The sequence below is a fragment of the Brachyhypopomus gauderio genome, unplaced genomic scaffold, assembly GCF_052324685.1.
Source record: "Brachyhypopomus gauderio isolate BG-103 unplaced genomic scaffold, BGAUD_0.2 sc117, whole genome shotgun sequence".
Classification (NCBI taxonomy): Eukaryota; Metazoa; Chordata; class Actinopteri; order Gymnotiformes; family Hypopomidae; genus Brachyhypopomus; species Brachyhypopomus gauderio.
Window position 1 is genome coordinate 439,184 of NW_027506938.1, and position 19,758 is coordinate 458,941.

Here is a 19,758-nt window from a genome sequence, read left to right on the forward strand (position 1 = left end):
TTGCAAAGTTTTAACAGGTTATCTTATGGGCCTTTCTGAAAAAAATCTCCTAATGCCTTATATCTTTGCGCCTCCTCAGAAAAAGCCCTTGATTGCCCAGGATTGAGGATTGAGGGATCAAATATTTTATATTATTCACTTGTTTGAGCAGAGTAGAGCAGTATTGCATTCTAAACTTGTTGCTTTACATGTCATTTCAAATAAAAGGCTGTATGTACTTTGTGTATGTAATTCAATTTACAGCTGGTTTGGTAGCAGAGTTATTAATGTATATTTAGAGAATTGGAAATGGGAAATTTTACATAATATTTTACTTCAAATCTTAATTCACTATAATTCCAGCTTTGGTCAAATGTAGATGTTAGGCTGTTGTTTTTGGTTCAATATAATTTCTTTGATAACATGGAATTTTAATATGCCATGAATTTACTGTTTAAAAATGGAAAATTACTGTGAAGTTACAAAAGGCATTGTTCTGTGTTTTTACACTGAAAACTGCATTTTTACACTGATAACTACTAAATTAACACTCAAGACCCTTAAAAAAATATACAATCATGTTATAAAACAAGAAATTCTTGTAATTTAAATTTACAGACTTTGACCGTATATTTAAAGGTGTTTTCTTAAAAAAGTCATTTTCCTGTATTTTACAGGTATATTCTCTTATTATGAAAAAGACAAAAATACTGTATTTATTTACAGTAAATATCTGTTAAAAAAATGTTTTTTTTACAGTGTACTAATGGATTAATATCACAAAGATTCACATTACACAGGGGATGTAGACAAGGATGCCCACTCTCTCCATATCTATTTACTATCTTTATAGAGCCACTTGTGTAACGATACAGAGTCGGAGAGACGCGTGCAGATCAAAGGGTCTTTAATCGGAACACAGAAATGTAGAGAAGGGCTGAAGACAGAGAACTCCGGGAGCAGGCAGGAGTAAATGGCAGGTGTAATCAGGTAACCAAATCCGTGGGAGCAGGCTAGGGACGAAAAACCAGGACTGAAGCAGAGGTCGGAACCAGAATTGTAGCTGTGGAAACGCTTGGTAAGCACACATAATAATGAGGCAATACTTCGCAACAAACAGAAAGGGAAATGGGCTTAAATAACAGACATGCAGGTGAAATCAATAATCCGGTGATGATGATCTTATTATGGCTTTTCTGGCTGGGGAGAGTGAGGAATTCTGGGTATTAGAGTCCGGTTGGTTGTGTGATGTGACAACTTGCAGCAGCCATACGGCAAAATAATTCAATAATCGGTATCCAAACAAACAATACTCATCATAAAATCTCTCTGTATGCAGATGATATTTAACTATTTTTACAGAAGCCCCACAGCTCACTCAATGAAACTATTCACCTCATAGAAAACTTTTCTAATATATCTGACTACTCAATCAATTTGACAACTAACCCACCCCTAATCCCCGTCTGCACATCTCATATCACTTATCTGGGTGTTAACATTTCCTCCAAACTGAGTTATTTACTCTCAATTACACCCCACTACTCAAAACCATAACAGACAATCTCCATCGATGGATGAATCTTCCATTATCTCTTATTGGTCGAATAGCTACAGTTAAAATGTCTATCCTCCCCAAGGTCAATTACCTTTTTTCCATGATACCCACTCACCCGACAACTTCGACAACTTCCTGGTTTAATTAACTCGACTCAATAATCATCAAATTTTATTGGAAAAATAAACCACCAAGAATCAAACTACCCTTATGAAAAAGAAGTTTATTCAAGTGTGCTATTAGTATACTTCTTTTAAACTAAAAATAAGCAAGTATGCTTTTCGTTTACTCTTTATGCACTTATCAGTGATGTACTTAACACAGTTATACTTAAGTATACTTGACTTATACTGACAAGTATACAGAATAGTTTAAGTATATGTGGCCTTTACTTGTACTTAAACCTTTGATCAATATATACTTAAGAAAAGTATAATTAAGTATTCTTGCCTTATACAGAAGTATACTTGACTTGTAGTTTGGGGTGGAATAGCTTAGAGTAAATAGTACATGGGCGGAAGTGAATCAGATCTTTATGTACACAGAGTTATTAACCAGTACAGAAACAGATAAACAATTGGCTAATTCTATTGACAGTAGTTTTCCAAGGTTTGAGAGGATTTTAACAAGCTTGATTCATATTATAATACATAACATTATACACATGCACACACGTATATAAAACATATTTTTGTAAGCTCATCACAAAACATTAAGCCAAACAGCAGTAAGTATTTTAAAGTAATACAGTGGCTACAACACTCAATTTTTGATTAAACTCATGACTGCTCTTTTAGTCCCGTTCATGGCGATTTGGCAAAGGTGTAATGTACAATTTGTCAACTGTTTCAACAACAACACATTTCATTGTTATCATGTCTGGCCATATAGCACTGACATTTCCAGTCTTCCTCACCTCATGTGTAAAAGTACACTGTACATTTATTTGTGAATCTTTACACAATGGCCTGCTAGATGTCGCAAGTACCTCAACTAATACACAGCAATGTTTGGTACATGCACAATTTGCAGGGCTTTGATGTGCACAGTGTATGTAATCCACTGGTAAGTCTACTTACAGTACAGTTAAAGGTATATTTAAAGTGTAAAAAATTGAAACTAAATTGAAATAATTGTATACTTAAAACATATAAGTAGTAAACTATAATTATTATGTTAAGTTCAAAAGTGTCACGGTGAGGGGGCCGGGTCGCCACCAGAGGGCGCGCATCCCGGCCAGCAGCCGATCCCAGCACACACCCCCGAGCACACAACCACTCCCACAGTAGCAATCATCAGCATACTGAACACCTGTTTCTTATTTACTTTGCTCTTCTTAAGCCCGCAGGTCGTCTGGTCCAGTGCTGCACATTGCCGCTACATGAGCGTCTCTGGTCCCAGCGAGTCCATCACTGCGTTCCCTACCTTTGTGCGCTACGAGCTTCACCTTGCATCACTTGCAGTGTGTGCGCTAAGAGCTTTACTGGTTTGGTTGCCATTGATAATAAACATCCTTCTGTCCAACCCCCGTCTCTGGCTGCCTCTGTCCCGACGCCCCCGGCGTCACAAAAAGTAAGCTTATTTGTATACTGTTAGTTTACTAGTTATATACTTATATCCCACTTTTAAGTGTATGAAAGTACACTTTTAAGAATACTCTTAGTAAACTAGCAGTATACAAATAAGCTTACTTTTAGTATATTAACAGTACAAAATAAAACCTAAATGTAAAGTAGTTGTGTACTCAAAGTTTACTATTCTTACACTTAAAGTATACTTAACAGTGTACTTTCATAAACTAAAAACTAGACTAGAAGTATATAACTAGTAAACTAACAGTAGACCTGTAAGTTTACTTTTAGTATAGTTGTAGTACAAAATAAAACTTGGATATAAACTAGTTGTGCACTCAAAGTTTACTACTCTCTCACCTAAAGTATACTTAAAAGTATACTTTTATAAACTAAAAAGTGGGCCAATTTAGTCCCAAGAAGTATTGAATTAGTAAACTTACCAGTATACCATTAGTACATTGGTATTAGTATACTTACTACATAAAGTATACAGTGGTACCTCGAGATACGAGCTGCTCTATATACGAGCGATCCAAGATACGAGCACCGAGATGAGCAAAATTTCTGTTCGACACCCGAGTGCACGCTCGAGATGCGAGCATGAACCACTAGGTGGCAGTACAGTACTATATGGAAAAAAAGAAATCATTAATCAGCTCAAAGACACACTCAAACGCTTTTCTTTCTTTCCCTCCCCCACAACCTTAGGTTCAAAAACACAAACATACCTGTATGTGCGGAGATGACGTCATTTAGCGCGTTCTAGCAGCCAACAGCGTTTTTTAATTCTTGAGGTGTTGGTAAGGTCGACTCCTGTACCCGGTCATCACAGCCATTCGCACGTGTGCTTTGCAACGAGTAACAGTACGTACGGTGTATACAGTACAGTATTTCAATACTACAAACGTTTTTTTTGCATTATGGCTCCAAAGAAAGGCTCTAGTAGTGGAAAGTTTACGCTAGTTTTGTGACTTTTTAAAGGACCGGAACCAATTACAATACTTTACATTGTTAAATTGCTTCCAGAACCGAGCAGTTCGGGATACGAGCATGGGTCTGGAACGGATTAAACTCGTATCTCGAGGTACCACTGTACTTGGGAAATATACTTAAGTTTACTATAAAAAATAACCTTTTAAGTATACTTTTTTTGGTAAGGGAAGACAAACACAAGACAGAGACAGACATGAGAGTCTCATTCAAGCATGACAACTCTGAGAACAAGGGGGCAGTGCCCTTGCTTATGTATGTGGCACTATTGAATAGTAATATACATGGATATAGTAGCCCCCCATTTAATTTTGATGTCTAAGGTCATTCTTTTCTGTAATTTAACAGTTTAATATATTTCACCAGTAGAGGGCGCTCGGTACCATATTCACCACTAACTGCCGCTCTGACCGACAGAAGTAGTCGGCCAGTCAGTAGCGAACGCACCGAGTGGTAACCTGCCGTTTTCTCTGTTGTGCAGGTAAGCTGGGTGGTAGGCTAAATGATATAAAATGAGAGCGAATATGAGATGATTCTTGTGCAGTGTAAATGGTGGACTCTTGGTCCGAGGCAGTTGTGGTAACAGGCTGCAGAGCGGGTTTATGTCTGTAAGCTAAAGCTAATGGTATGATCGGACAGGCTAATGCTAGGCTGTGGAGCGCACATGGTCGTTTACCTGAACTAGTTAAATTAGTTGGCCGGGATTAGCATCCGTGCTAACGATATAGCTGTGTTTAGTTTAAAACTGCACTATATATATTTTCTGTTTACTGGAGGGATGTAAAATACTTGTTGTTCATTTAATTAAAACGGAGTTCATTTAAAGATGCAATTCATAAGAGTACTAAAAGAGGTTAAAACTGATTTAAGATGGCGGTTAAGGACACGGTAAACCGGGATAAGAGTTTATACTGATACTGGTTTATACAGTAAACTACATTCTGGTTATTTAGTGAGTTCATGATAGCGATGTTTGTAGACATAAAACTGTAAAAGTGCAGAGACATTAATGTAATTGATGATTATTGATTGAATTGATGATAATGCAAATTGTTAAAATAATACTGTTTTATTATTTGCATTTACAATACATGTCTTGTCTAACTGCCGCTCTGACCGACAGAAGTAGTCGGCCAGTCAGTAGCGAACGCACCGAGTGGAAACCTGCTGTTTTCTCTGTTCTCTGTTCTCAGTGCAGACAAAATAAATATGTTGCACCTGGGATGAATTGGCCCATCATTTTCAGAAGTGTAACATATACAATCTTAAACACAATTCAGCAGTTCTAACAGCAGGTTATCTTAAGCACAGCATGTTCCAAAACATAGGTGTCCAGCAGGCTACTTTGTCTCACATGTGTGTATCTCCTAATATGGACTTCCCTAGAGTTAGCGGAAGAAACTGATGTATCAGTTGAACACAGAGAAAGCTAACTAGTGACTAGTGACTACCAGTTAACAGAGTGCTCTTACCCTCTGCACTCTCCCTGACCTGGGTCACAGTATAGCACACATGCATAATATGAACTAAACACAAGTACATGGTTACACTGAAACACACTTCATTATTGTCTAATCAAATGATATGTACTAAATCATAAAGTTCATAATGATCTCTTATAATAACTAAACATGATCTAATCAATAATCTCTGTCACACTGACATTACTTCAATATCTGTCCCTTGACAGAACCCAAGAGGCGCCAATCCTCAGTAGGTCAGGAACAGAAACACTAGATCTTAACACCAGGAGGTCCTTAGACTCCATTGAAATGATATTACACCATTTGTAAACAATGATAGCAGAGCTTTGCAGTGGAGAAGAATGGAACGGTCAAGTGAAGGAGCCCTCACTAAAAAGAGTGATGGAGACGTCTGCACAGTGTCACACTGAGAGGAAGATACACTCCACAACAGAAAGAGAATTATCACTCTCACTTAGGAGAACAGAGGAAGAGAGAAAGGTGGACCTGACCTGGGAGAAGAATGAAATGGAACGAGATCTCCAGAAAATAAAGGACAGAGTGACCTATTTGGAGAGATTCATAATGCAAGAAAAAGAAGAGAAGATAGAGATGGAGGATGTGATGACCAGAGAGATTACACTGAAGGAACACACTGAAGGAGATGTATAGACTGAGAGATGGAGAGAGAGAGATGTAGAGAGTGAGAGAGATGCAGGCATAGAGAGGATCAAACAGAACAAGAAAAATTTTTTTTTGAAGAAACACGAAGATGATTGGCATCAAATATATTTGGAGATGCGTGGTGAGAAAGAAAAAGAAACAATGATTGATGGATTGAAGGAAAATATTAAGGAAAAAGAGACAAAGTATGAAAACTTTAAGATGATGTGTTCAGTAGAGAGAAGGCCACATGTAAATCCATCCAAGGAAGGTCAGAAAACGAAAGAAAAGACCTGAATGGGAAAAGAAGCTACAGATGAAGAGGAGATGGACAGAAAGTGAGAGAAGGAGAGAAAGGAGAGAAAGAGAGAGAAGGAGAGAAGAGGACCTGTATGGGAGCATGAATACAGAAATGGTGGAAGAGTTCAAGGAGGAACAACATCAAATAAAAAGGGAGAAAAGGATGAAGACAAAAAAGAAGAGACAGAAGGACGAAAAGCTGAAGGAATCAGAGAAAAATGTGCTGAGAAAAACAGTAATGTTCAGCTTGAGAGGAATGAGAAAGAAAGAAAAAGAAAGAAGAGAGGGAGCATAGAAAGAGGAGAAACAAAGTCCTCTGCCTGACAGACTGAGAGGAGTTAAAGTGTGCTGGACATGAGGACACACTGGGATCACACTGACCCCACTATAATGATATTCAGTTAATGATGTAATTTAATTGTAACACTAGATGTCACTAGTGAGATAACGATAGTTAAGCAGAACATGAATAGAGGGAGTAGGAAGAACACACGTTGAGCGAGTGGGAAATAAAACAAGACAAGTTTCTTAAAGTGTCTATCTATTGTATTAAGAACGAATACAATAACGTTACATCAGAGGTGGGACCAAGTCAGTGTTTTGCAAGTCTCAAGTAAGTCCAAGTCTTTATACCTCAAGTCCCGAGTCAAGTCTCAAGCAAAGACACTCAAGTCAAGTCAAGTCTCGAGTCAAGACAGGCAATAGTCAAGTCAAGTCCCAAGTCTGAAACTTGGAATTTCAAGTCCTTTCGAGTCTTTTCTTTTTTTTTTTTTACCAATGTTGCAGGTATATTTTAAATGTAAATAACAGACATGCGTTCTTTTTTAAATCTGTATTCTCCTCAAATCTTGATAAAACATGTGCAACTGAAAACACGAAGTATTAAAAAAAATTAAAATTACACCTCTTTATTGCACAGTTCAATTTGTTAAACTTAGCTGCAAAAATATTCATACTTTAAACTACAATTTTCCAGAAATAAATATTCTGTGAAAAAGTCATAAGTAGAACTCCATGTTCAAATAAAAAGTGCTGATATTTTCACAGTACAATACAAAGAACCATAACAGCATTTTCCCTCTCTTCTCTTATCTGGTTTCTTGGAGAACATGTGTGAGTGACACAAGACAAACAAATATAAGAACTGAACAATTAACAGGAATCTGCAACTTTAGACATTTCAGTAAACTATTCTGCATTGCATTTCCTGGCCAAAAGTCTGTAGCCTATGTCATTTGTGCACGATGAATGATGTCCCCATAGCTGAAAACTCGCTCCACTTTTGTCAATATATTTTTTTCTCGACGTAGATGTCTTCAAATACACAATCCATGCTGAGATAGAACTGGATATTATGATGGTGACAGAGAGAGGCTCTCTTCCCCGAGTTCAGATACGGAACCCAGGGTTGCCAACTCTCACGCATTGAGCGTGAGACACACGCATTTGACCGTCTTCACACGCTCTCACGCCACACGTCCGATTTCTCACGACGGAAAAAAATCTAGTTTATTTACCTCTGATCCACATCTATGATTCAATGAGTTACTAGTTCGCTCTGGCACCAACCCCTGGCGATCGATCGATCGCGATATAATACTTAATTTGTGTCCATTTTACACCCCGCCCGGTAAAAATTTACGTTCGCCAACCCCCCATTTGATTGGTTGTGCTGCAGCTCATGCACACACACGTACAGAGTATGGAAAAGCAGAGGACTGGTCTGCGTCAGAAGGACGGAAATGAAATTAATGGGGCGCACTTTATAAATATTAATATGCGTTTTAAAATTTAGATTTGGTGTAAAAAAAAATCAAGTCTTTGCAAGTAAACAGGTTCAAGTCCAATTCAAGTCCCAAGTTATTGGTGTAAAAGTCCAAGTCAAGTCTAAGTCTCTGAATATTTTTTCAAGTCAAGTCAAAAGTCTTAATATTAATGACTCAAGTCTGACTCGAGTCCAAGTCATGTGACTCGAGTCCCCACCTCTGCGTTACATGGTACCAGGAGTAAATCATAAAGCCCTCTCAACGGGCACGCGACCAGTCTTTCTGGCAGCCCCCGTGGGGCGCGACGCAGGACGGCCCCTCGCCAAGGACCCCAACATGAAACTCCACCTCCCCCTGGTGCTCCCCTGATCTGGCCTCCTGAGTGGTGCTCTCTTCCTCCATTTCCTCTTCTTCCCCGCCTGAACGCCAGATCATTGGCTCCTCCGGGGATTCGCCACGGGACCAGTCCATAGTGCTCCCCTCAGAGGGATAGGGACAGACTTCCTCCTTGCACCCTCTCTTCCCCCTCACGGTTTCCCCGGAGAACTCCGAGGGGGGCGGACTCAAGTCCTCCTCCTCCGTTCACGGGTCACTGTCTTCCTCCTCTGTGCACGGCTCACCGTTCTCGTCCTCCGTGTACGGCTCACCATCCGAGTACTCGGACGGAGGAGGGCATTCTTCTTCTTCGTCCTCACCATAATACTCGGTGGGGGCCGAGTATACGGACGGAGGAGGGCTTTCCTCCTTTTCGGAGTCCTCCTCCGACTCTACTCCCTCAAACTCGCTCTCGGGGGTCTTCTCTGCTGAGCAGAGCTCTAGGGAGCCAACCGCCAGAGGCGAGCAGTCTCTAGAGGGAGAGCCGTGTCGCTCCTTCCACATCCTCACCGCGGCTTCGCCATCGAAGCCACCTTGGTGTCCCGAGCCTGACGCAGCTGGTGCGCGCACAACGGGTCCTGCTGCATCTCCTCGCTGGTCACTGGGGCTTCGCGGTGCTGTGCAGGGGAAGAGGCATGGTGGTGCCTGCTGGGCCTCTTCCCCTTCTTGGCACGGGTCGTGTATCCTGGCATTCAATTGGTCGGCTCGTCTTTCTGTGATGCTCGGTGGAGGGCGAAGGACGAGGCACAGAATCCTTGCTTGATGAACGCCACGTTTATTAACATATAAGTTTTAGCGCGGATAGCGCACACACAACTATACACACATTATCGTGTATGACTTAGACAAAGACAAGCACGGGACACTGCGCGAGCGCACATTAAATAGACAAACCACATAAGCCCAGAGTGATCACGAGACGAGCCACAGGTGAGACGAATGAACACATTCCGACACATCCACACCCACGAAGATCCACAGACGCAGACGACTAGACGTAGACGACATAAATACACGCCCAAAGGGGAGGAGTCAGGGGCTGTAACGTGACAGAGATCAGGAAAACACAGATCAAACACTTAATCAGGGACAATACAGCAGAATGATCATCACCCTTATACACTTGGACTGCTGAACATTATTTATTATAGTATCATTATGGTAAATTTCCAGTCAGGACATCAGATCCATATTTCTCACATGTAATACATTCACATTCAGTGGACTCATTAAAAAAATTATATTTTCTAAGTCAATAATTAATAATCAAGGTCATGATTCTAATATTTTGAGGAAAAACATGTATTGAATTTTCTAAGATATAGTCAAAATATATATTTATAAATATAATGTTCATTATTACATGTATGCAGATTAATTCAAGGCAACATTAATTTTGCTGTTCCACTGTTACTGATATCTTTGCTGGTAAGATCCTCACAGGAGAGGAACTGTTATTATAGAATAAAGGGAAAACAGTGTCAGTAAAAGTGTGTGTTATAGTGCACAGGTGTGAACTGGTTAGAAGATCAGTGAATGTCACTTTCCCCCTGTCCCAGTCCAGCTGAACTCTGACCCTCTGCACTTTATCTGTAGGTGTGAGGAAGTGATCTGTCTGTCCTGGGCAGTGTGTCCAGTATTTACCAGCCATTTTACTGTAGCCCAGACGCCACACTGAATCCCAGAACCTCTCTCCCTTTCTACATACAGACTCTCTAATTACACCCAGTATCCAGGCATCACACTCTCCAACATCAACATCCCAGCAGTGTGTCCCTGAGTTAAAGCCCTCAGAGCCCAGGACACATGCATACTTATCAAATCTCTCTGGATTATCAGGAAGCAGTGATTTCTGTGGTCTCAGTTCTACAGTAGTGAGATCATCAGACAGGTGGAGGCATGGATTGGCAGTGATGGGGTCCAGAGTAACAGGGTCTGAGGAGAGAGAACAGAATGAATCATCATGTTCTTCATGTGTTTATGTGATGAGGTCACATCTACAGACTGCAGGCCCTTTACTCTGAGTGAAATGCTGCAGTAGGTTGATAAGAGGGAAGTGATGGTGATGTTGTGTGTTCACCATACACCCCTGCAGTACTTGTGTGCTTGTTGTTTTGACACTTGAAATTGTGTCTATTTTATTCATTAATATATTTCTACATATCTTGGATGCATTATTTGAGTATCACATGTGACACTTAACTAGTGCAGTGTTACTGTTACACTGAGTGTCACACTGCATGTGTGTATTATTAGTGTCTGTGTACTGAAGTGTGTGTGTGTGTCCTCATTAGTGGGTGGATACTGTTACAGTTCCCCCACTAAAGGGCACTACTCCCAGAGTGACTAACACCAGTGGACTGTCCCCAGACTGAAGGATGGGACCAGAGGACGAGGACCACAGTGTCCAGACCCTCCAGGAGCAGATCCTCCAGGGAGGAGTCCACCGACGTGCCACAACTACAACACCCTCCCCAGGACAACAGGGGGCGACACACACAACAACAAGGACAGACACAGTGACACAGAAAGACAGACACAGTGATGTGGAGACAACAACACCAAGGAAAACTCAGGTACTGACACAAACATGGTGTCAGGGACACAGACAGGGACAGGGACAGACACTAAGATGGTGACAGGGATACACACCGACAGGGACAGACAAACAGACAAGGGAGGGTCCTGGCTGACATGCAGGGAACCTGTTGATCCCTGGGGGGGCGCCGACCCACAGAGGCTGGAGCAGGGGGTGTCTGCTTGGGCTCAGCTGGACTCTGGGCTGTGGGGAGGTGGAGATGTGTCTGGGTGTTTGGAGTGGTGTGTTCTGGTCCTGGAACAGTGTGGATGTAGAACCTCCTCCACCTCCATCTCTGACTCAGCACTGCTAGGAACTTCACAACCACACTCCTCTGAACACTACGACTCCTCTTAATAGGATGGAGGATTGATGGAGGATTGTGGGAAGCCCCTTAGCCTGGAGTCTCAAGGACCCACGTCCCACTTCATACAGCCCTATAGGGTCAGACTCAGAGTGATGGGGTGTGGGTGGTGTGTAGAGGTGGAGAATGGGTGGTGTGTAGAAGGGGAGAGTGGGTGGTGTGTAGAGTGGGTGGTGTGTAGACGGGGAGAGTGGGTGGTGTGTAGAGGTGGAGTGTGGGTGGTGTGTAGAAGGGGAGAGTGGGTGGTGTAGAGGTGGAGAGTGGGTGGTGTGTAGAAGGGGAGAGTGGGTGGTGTGTAGAGTGGGTGGTGTGTAGAGGGGGAGAGTGGGTGGTGTAGAGGTGGAGAGTGGGTGGTGTGTAAAGGTGGAGAGTGGGTGGTGTAGAGGTGGAGAGTGGGTGGTGTGTAGAGGTGGAGAGTGGGTGGTGTGTAGAGGTGGAGAGTGGGTGGTGTAGAGGTGGAGAGTGGGTGGTGTGTAAAGGTGGAGAGTGGGTGGTGTAGAGGTGGAGAGTGGGTGGTGTGTAGAGGTGGAGAGTGGGTGGTGTGTAGAGGGGAGAGTGGGTGGTGTGTAGAGGTGGAGAGTGGGTGGTGTAGAGGGGAGAGTGGATGATGTGTAGAGGTGGAGAGTGGGTGGTGTGTAGAGGGGAGAGTGGATGGTGTGTAGAGGTGGAGAGTGGGTGGTGTGTAGAGGTGAAGAGAGGGTGATGTGTAGAGGTGGAGAGTGGGTGGTGTGTAGGGGTGGAGAGTGGGTGGTGTGTAGAGGGGAGAGTGGGTGGTGTAGAGGTGGAGAGTGGGTGGTGTGTAGAGGTGGAGAGTGGGTGGTGTAGAGGTGGAGAGTGGGTGGTGTGTAAAGGTGGAGAGTGGGTGGTGTAGAGGTGGAGAGTGGGTGGTGTGTAGAGGTGGAGAGTGGGTGGTGTAGAGGTGGAGAGTGGGTGGTGTGTAGAGGTGGAGAGTGGGTGGTGTGTAGAGGGGAGAGTGGGTGGTGTGTAGAGGTGGAGAGTGGGTGGTGTAGAGGTGGAGAGTGGGTGGTGTGTAGAGGTGGAGAGTGGGTGGTGTGTAGAGGTGGAGAGTGGGTGGTGTGTAGAGGTGAAGAGTAGATGATGTGTAGAGGTGGAGAGTGGGTGGTGTGTAGAGGTGGAGAGTGGGTGGTGTAGAGGTGGAGAGTGGGTGGTGTAGAGGTGGTGAGTGGGTGGTGTGTAGAGGTGGAGAGTGGGTGGTGTGTAGAGGTGGAGAGTGGGTGGTGTGTAGAGGGGGAGAGTGGGTGGTGTGTAGAGGTGGAGAGTGGGTGGATGTGTAGAGGGTGAGAGTGGGTGGTGTAGAGGTGGAGAGTGGGTGGTGTGTAGAGGTGGAGAGTGGGTGGTGTAGAGGTGGAGAGTGGGTGGTGTAGAGGTGGTGAGTGGGTGGTGTGTAGAGGTGGAGAGTGGGTGGTGTGTAGAGGTGGAGAGTGGGTGGTGTGTAGAGGTGGAGAGTGGGTGGTGTAGAGGTGGAGAGTGGGTGGTGTGTAGAGGTGGAGAGTGGGTGGTGTGTAGAGGGGGAGAGTGGGTGGTGTGTAGAGGTGGAGAGTGGGTGGTGTGTAGAGGGGGAGAGTGGGTGGTGTAGAGGTGGAGAGTGGGTGGTGTGTAGAGGTGGAGAGTGGGTGGTGTGTAGAGGTGGAGAGTGGGTGGTGTGTAGAGGTGGAGAGTGGGTGGTGTAGAGGTGGAGAGTGGGTGGTGTAGATCTCCTCATGGACTGACTGTCTCTCCTCAGACCAGCAGTCAACTGGTCGTCCCCCTCACTGTTTATACTAATACAGCCTTTAATACTGGAATAGTTCATTTACCAAACACACAATGTTAATGTTTCTCTCTCTATAGAGTTCTAATTGTGAGGAGAACAGAATTACTCTAATTAATCAAAGAACACCAAAACTCACAGTACTGGAGAATCTTCTGCATTCTCTCCCAGACTCTGAACTTCAGGTTGGAAAGATGTTTTGCTACATTGATCAGAGCTCCTGACACCTTCTCGTGTTGTTTTGGGGTGTGATGAACTCTGGAAGTGTATAAAGCTGTATTATCATAATATTTTATCATATATCATATTCAAATTATTTAACATTTAAATTAACACGTGAAAAAAATTTCACATGAAATGTACAAAGTTGTATTATTATCTTTCATTATACATATCAGTGTATCTAACCACGTTTTGCACATAATCAGTATCAATGTATTCATATTTTCTTAAATACCATCTTCATATATCATGTTTCTGAAATAACAGAGACCACATACTGAAGATTTTAATGTATGAGAACAATTTCACAAACACAATGTATAACATAATATATCAAACAGAAATAATAATCATTTACTGTTTCAGAGTGGACGACACGTTCTGAGAAGAAAACAGAGGAACAAACACAGAAATTGAAATCAAATTTTAGTCATTTTGTTTATATGAGGGTCAAACATGCATCTTCCTTATATGATAACATCAATGTGTCTAAAGACCCTTGCACGCACACACACGCACACGCACACACACGCATGCACACACACAAACTAAAACAAATGTCAAAACATTTCACTTATGCATTTGTGTGTGTGTGTGTGTGTGTGTGTGTGAGAGAGATAGAGAGAGAGACAGACTGAGTGATTCTTACTAGTAAGAACGGGATGTTCTCAGCTTCCATCTCCTTCTCTGTGTTTCTGATTTGATCTGAAAGAGATGCTATTTCTCCACTCATCTCTTCAATCTTCCTCCTCATCATGTGACTCTTCTGCTCCTCTTCCTCCTTCAGTGCAGCTATTCTTGCTGCTTCTTCATCTCTTAGAAACTGGTGGATCTTCTCAAACTCCTCCTTTATCTGCCTCTCTGTGTGCTGGGCCTGATACTGGAATGGGAGATGATGAGGAAATATAAACTGTCTAAATATGTGTGTTTCATTATGGTGTACGTGGACAGTGATCAAAGCAGCATTCATAACTTAGAGTGACCTTTCACCTTAATGTGTGCTGCTGTTTTCTCACAGACTTGTTTATGTTCCTCTAAGACCTTCAGATGCTGCTGTAGAGGCTCCAGTGAGGTCTTGAGTTTGTTCTGTAAAATACGGGTTTAGTAGAGGACAGTGTGAGTCTTACAGGACTCATCACTGTATCTGTATAGATGTGCTGGAGATTACAGAGATTATAATGACTGAACACAATGGCATGATTACTATGATGCCTTGGATATGTTTGATATTTTGTAGCAGGTTGTATATCAATATTGTATTTATATTAAGTTTCACTGGGAATGACGCTCTGATTTACATGTCGGAAATCTCATCAGCTGACAAATTTAACCTAGACTGTCGAACATATATTTCAAGATAATCTTAAATATTGGAAAAACATTACAGTTAAAACATTAGTGTACATTTCATACCTTAAAGTCAGACACAGCTTCATCTAATGGACAGCATTCATGGTTTTTGTGTTTCTTTGAAATCTGACACACCAAACACACAGGCTGCCGGTCCTCCAGACAGAAGACTTTGAGTTTCTCATTGTGCAGACTGCAGAGAACCTCAGACCCTGCTGAAGATCTCTGACTCCTGCTCGCTAGAAAAGCCTCACACAAGTTCTTTAGGACAAGATTACAGGGAGGTTCGCCTCTTGAAGATCTTTTCCTACAAACTGGACATTCTTGAGATCCCTTGGTTTCCCAGAACTGCTGCAGACAGGTTTTACACACACTGTGGCTACATGACAGTACAACAGGATCCCTGAAGATGTCACAGCACACAGGACATGAAAACTCTTCTTCTGACAGAGTGTTTGTAGCAGCCATTTCCTCCAACAGCTGCTGTGCTGTTTCTCTGTAATGTCTCCTTCTGTACAAACTTCACTTTCACTTTTAGATCTTCTGTAATAATCACAGTAGCACAGGAGAGAATCAGTCACTGTAGTCCTTTATCCAGCTGAGGGAGTTTAGACTCCTTTCAGAAATAAGGCTGAAAGAAGTAAATACCAGAGTTAAGATGTTCTCATTATATTTATAACTCACCTTAACACAGAATTAATAAAGACTAGTGTGTCACTCAGGTTTACTTCCTCAAAGCTCAAAGGTGTGTACAGGGAGGAGGAGCTTTTGTAAAGAAATAAAGGAGTTGAAAAAGTGTGATTTCTCCACCAGATGGAGCCAGTTTACTATCAAGTACCTGAATCAGGGAAACATGCACTAATTCAACTTCTGGTTTTAATATTTATTCATTAAACAGGAGTGCAGCAAAACATTTGAAGTAAATATTTACATAATTATGAGATCATGATTTAAATTTTTTTGAACACATAAAAAAAAAATTATAGGTTAAGCAATGATAAGTTCTTTAAAAAAAAGTAGTTAATTGTCACGGTAGGTCAGCCTGGACGCCACCAGAGGGCGCATACACACACTCCCCTCTCCCCTCACACACACACCCACAACCAGACGGAGCGCACCCTCTCAGTCTCGGTCACTCCTACCTTCCCAATCACCGGAGTACTGACACCTGTCACATAATCAGGTGGTGGTGTATTTATTCCCACAGGTCGCACTGTCCAGTGCTGCGCATTCAGCCTGCTACCTCGCCTCGCACCGTGGGAGAGACCTGGGGCCTCATGTACGAACGGTGCGTACGCACAAAAACATTGTGTACGCTATGTTTCACGCAAACGGTCAGATGTACGAAATGTGATTTGAACGTGAGAAAGTGCGTAAACCTACGACACCTTCACCTCTAGCGTACGCATGTTTCTAATGTGTTTTCGTCAATTAGCGACACTTAGAGGTGATGCATTGAAATTACAACTATTAAGATATCCTTCACGCACACTTTGTAGTAAGCCCTTACTGGGTAAAATAAAGTAAATTAATCAGAAAATTAAACAGTAAATTAATCAGACAATTTCACTGCCTTACTGAAATAATCATTCAACGTGTTTCCACTTAGCCTAGATTATATAAACATGCATTAAATGTTGCGCTGGAGTTCTTGGGTATGGCAGCATTGGTATTACTGGAAGATATCGCTAAAGGCCGAATTCGCCGAGAGCGCGTTTTCCGTGACCATTATGATTCTTTAGCCCATGATGATGACTGGCTTATAAGCCGTTTCAGATTTCCAAGAACTGTCCTCTTGTGTTGAGTTGGGTCCAGTTTTGGAGAGAGAAACGCGAGGAGTTGAGCATTGCCAGCGACAACGCTCGGCTTCCTGGTGCCTGGCTCGTTTCAAAGAGAACTGACAGACCGGTCGGGGATGTCCCAGTCATCTTTGAGCCGGGCCATGCCAGCTGTTTTGGATGGGATCATCTGCATGTCAGCTAGTTATATAAAGTTCCCATTAAGGAGCGGTTGACCAGGCAGACATTAAAGTGCAATTTGCAGCGATAATGCAACCCTAATATATTTGGAGCGATCGACTGCACATACATTTCTATGAAGGCACCATTTAATGAGGAATTTGCTTATCTAAATAAAAAGCACTTTAATTCCATAAACGTGCAAATAATCTGTGATGTAAAAACATACTAATGTAGTGGCACGTTGGCCTGGGTCAACCCAATGATTAGTACATCCTTACAAACTGCATGGTTGGGATAAGATTACAAGCTATCAGAGTGTGTGACGGGTGGCTACTTGGTAAGCAACAAAATGTAAGCATTTAAATAAAAGCATTTGACATTTCCAGCTTAGAATAATTCATTTTAAACATGGGTAATTGTTAAATTACTTAGGAAACAGCGGCTACGCACTCAAGACGTGGCTGATGACCCTTTGTAATCCACAGACTGACCGGGAGCGGAGATACAATTCTCTCCATTCTCACACCCGGTCAGTCGTGGAGAGGGCGATTGGGCAGCTGAAAAGCCGGTGGCGCTGGCATGTGGGGTCCTGCACACAGGTATGTTGCGCACAGGTATGCCGTGCCATTGTTAGAGGTGGTGGAGCAACCAGTGGACCCAGAGTCAGGACAAATTAATGCGCAGCCAAATTTTAACCAAGTCTTTTATTGAGTCGCTGATGCTAGTGAGCGCATCACTGATATTTTTAGGTGCATTATATTATTCTGCCAGTGTGCATTATTCTGACCCCACAACATTTAAAGCTTCACACACGCTATCCCACTCAGACCTTTTGCGCTTTGCCGTAATGCCACAACGTGCCAAACAAACATTTTTTCCGCACCTCTACCTCATTCAGGAACATCTCTACTTTCACATTCGGTGAAGTTCCTCTTTTTTCCCCGTTTAGACATGGTTTGTGATAGACCAGAGAGCAAACTTCTCCGGTGCAGGGCAAATTTAAATAAATTTTCATATTTATAGGGGGGCGTGTCACCGTGTGCGCTCAATTCCACGTTGATTGGGATGTACAAAAGAAATGTGCGTGGATTCCGGCGTACGCACAGTTTGATACATCCGGATTTTTTTATGCGTACACCATTTTCTGGATTTGTACGTACGCCAATAAGAAATCCACACAAGTCTTTGTACATGAGGCCCCTGCTCTGTGAACAAGCTAGTTAAAAGCTCCGCTATTATTCTCGTTCCATTACTATTTTCTTCGTTTACATTTCTGTTCGTGTCAGTTCTGCCGTGTGGCCTGAGTTTTTCTGTTAAAGCATTATGGATAATAAAACCAGTCATTTTACCAGATTAAAATTTTCATTGTACTCATAAATAAATAAAAAATTGAGCAGTGATGAGTTCTTTCAAAAAGTAGTTCATTTATTGAAGTTCATGTATTAGTAATTGAGAGGTTATTTATTGATTATATATGTTTGATACCCTCTTTTTGTTTGATTATATGGACCACTTCTCGTGCATCCTATCTAGGAGAGATGAGAAAAAAACACCCCAGAGGAACAAGACGTGGTGTTATGATATAGAGCCTGAGACTTAGTGTCATTTACCAAAGTATATGCAGGGTATATCAACTGTGGAGAACTGTAAGAAGGCTGTGTGAAGGTAATATTGAGTAATAGAGTAATGTTACGGTGACAGCCCCGGACCATTCCCTGTGGACGTGTCGCTACGTTGTCTGCGTGTCGTTATGTCCATGTATGTAGTTCCGTGGGTGTGGGTTGTTTGTGAGTGTGTTCGTAGTTTCACCTGTGCCTTGTCTCGAGATCACGAGGGTATGTGTTGACTGTCTATTTAATGTGAGTTCGCGCAGTGTCCTGTGCTCATATTTGAGTGTTACCCGTGCGTGTTTATGTTGTATGTGCGCTGTGTGCGCTGAAGCCATCACTCAAATAGAGTGACGCTTGAGTGTGCGAGCTGGAGTCTGAGCCTCGTCATTCTGCCCGCACCCCCGCGTTACAAGTAATAACAGACTGTTTTACTTGTTTGCAATCAGGGCCGGACTGGGTCCTTTTTCAGCCCGGGAGTTTCATGCCCAAATCCGGCCCAAAATTATTTTTATCTCCCAATCAGCCCAAACTAGAGATTGACATGTGCCGGCCCATCGGGAATCCTCCCGAATCTCCCGATTAGCCACTCCGGCTCTGAATGGTAAATGTGACTAGCGATTAGCTTGTGTTGCTACATGCAGATAGTAGCTTAATGTTACACGATGCGCGTCCGCCCGGGGTGGAATGTACACACACACGAAGATGGCGTGTGAGAGCTCCCGCGGCATGTAATATGGTCGGAGGCTCACCGCTAACAGTTCGATGTCCCGACAGCAGATAACCTCCTTCACGCTTACATGGCCAGGGTTGCACCACCTGGTGTTGATGAAGAGAGCGAGCCCCCCACCTTTGCGCTTCCCGCTGAGCTTCGGGTCCTTGTCCTGTGAAACAGCACACTGCACTCCCTGTAGACCTTCTGGTTCTTCACCAGACTAGCCAGCTCGTCGGTTTTGTTAGTTAGCGAGCCCCGATACTTCCGCCTCACCAACGCCGATTGTTTGTACAATGCCCCCGCGTCTCCCATGAGATAGACGCTCAGCAATTGTTCCTGGGAATAGACTCGATATTCCTGGCTGCACTCCATACTACGATTAAATATATTCTAATATCCTTAGGATATAAATAAGATGCACACTGGGCGTGCCATCCTGGATGAGCTGCACTACCAGAGCAACTTCTGTGGGTTGTAGACATCACATCATGCTACCTCTATGGTGAGAGAACTGACAAAATG

At 42.8% G+C, this 19,758-nt stretch overlaps 1 protein-coding gene across 1 annotated transcript; it reads right to left on the reverse strand.

Moving 5' to 3' along the window:
• Positions 1 to 9,855: 9,855 nt before the first annotated feature.
• Positions 9,856 to 15,657, reverse strand: LOC143497946 (E3 ubiquitin-protein ligase TRIM35-like). The gene is made up of 6 exons (XM_076993604.1): positions 15,017 to 15,657; positions 14,594 to 14,689; positions 14,253 to 14,483; positions 13,962 to 13,984; positions 13,521 to 13,639; positions 9,856 to 10,603 (listed from the first exon to the last, which is right to left on the reverse strand). The coding sequence occupies exons 1-6, from the start codon at positions 15,419 to 15,421 to the stop codon at positions 10,059 to 10,061; spliced, it is 1,419 nt and encodes a 472-aa protein (XP_076849719.1). The 5' UTR covers positions 15,422 to 15,657; the 3' UTR covers positions 9,856 to 10,058.
• Positions 15,658 to 19,758: the final 4,101 nt, after the last annotated feature.

What these genes read in the sequence shown, in the direction of transcription:
- LOC143497946 (XM_076993604.1), bottom strand. Translation starts at nt 15,421, where the DNA reads ATGGCTGCTACAAACACTCTGTCAGAAGAAGAGTTTTCATGTCCTGTG. An exon ending in AAACAGCAGCACACATTAAG is followed by an intron (nt 14,484 to 14,593) that starts GTGAAAGGTCAC and finishes CTCCCATTCCAG; the next exon opens with TATCAGGCCCAGCACACAGA. An exon ending in GTGTCGTCCACTCTGAAACA is followed by an intron (nt 13,640 to 13,961) that starts GTAAATGATTAT and finishes ATACACTTCCAG; the next exon opens with AGTTCATCACACCCCAAAAC.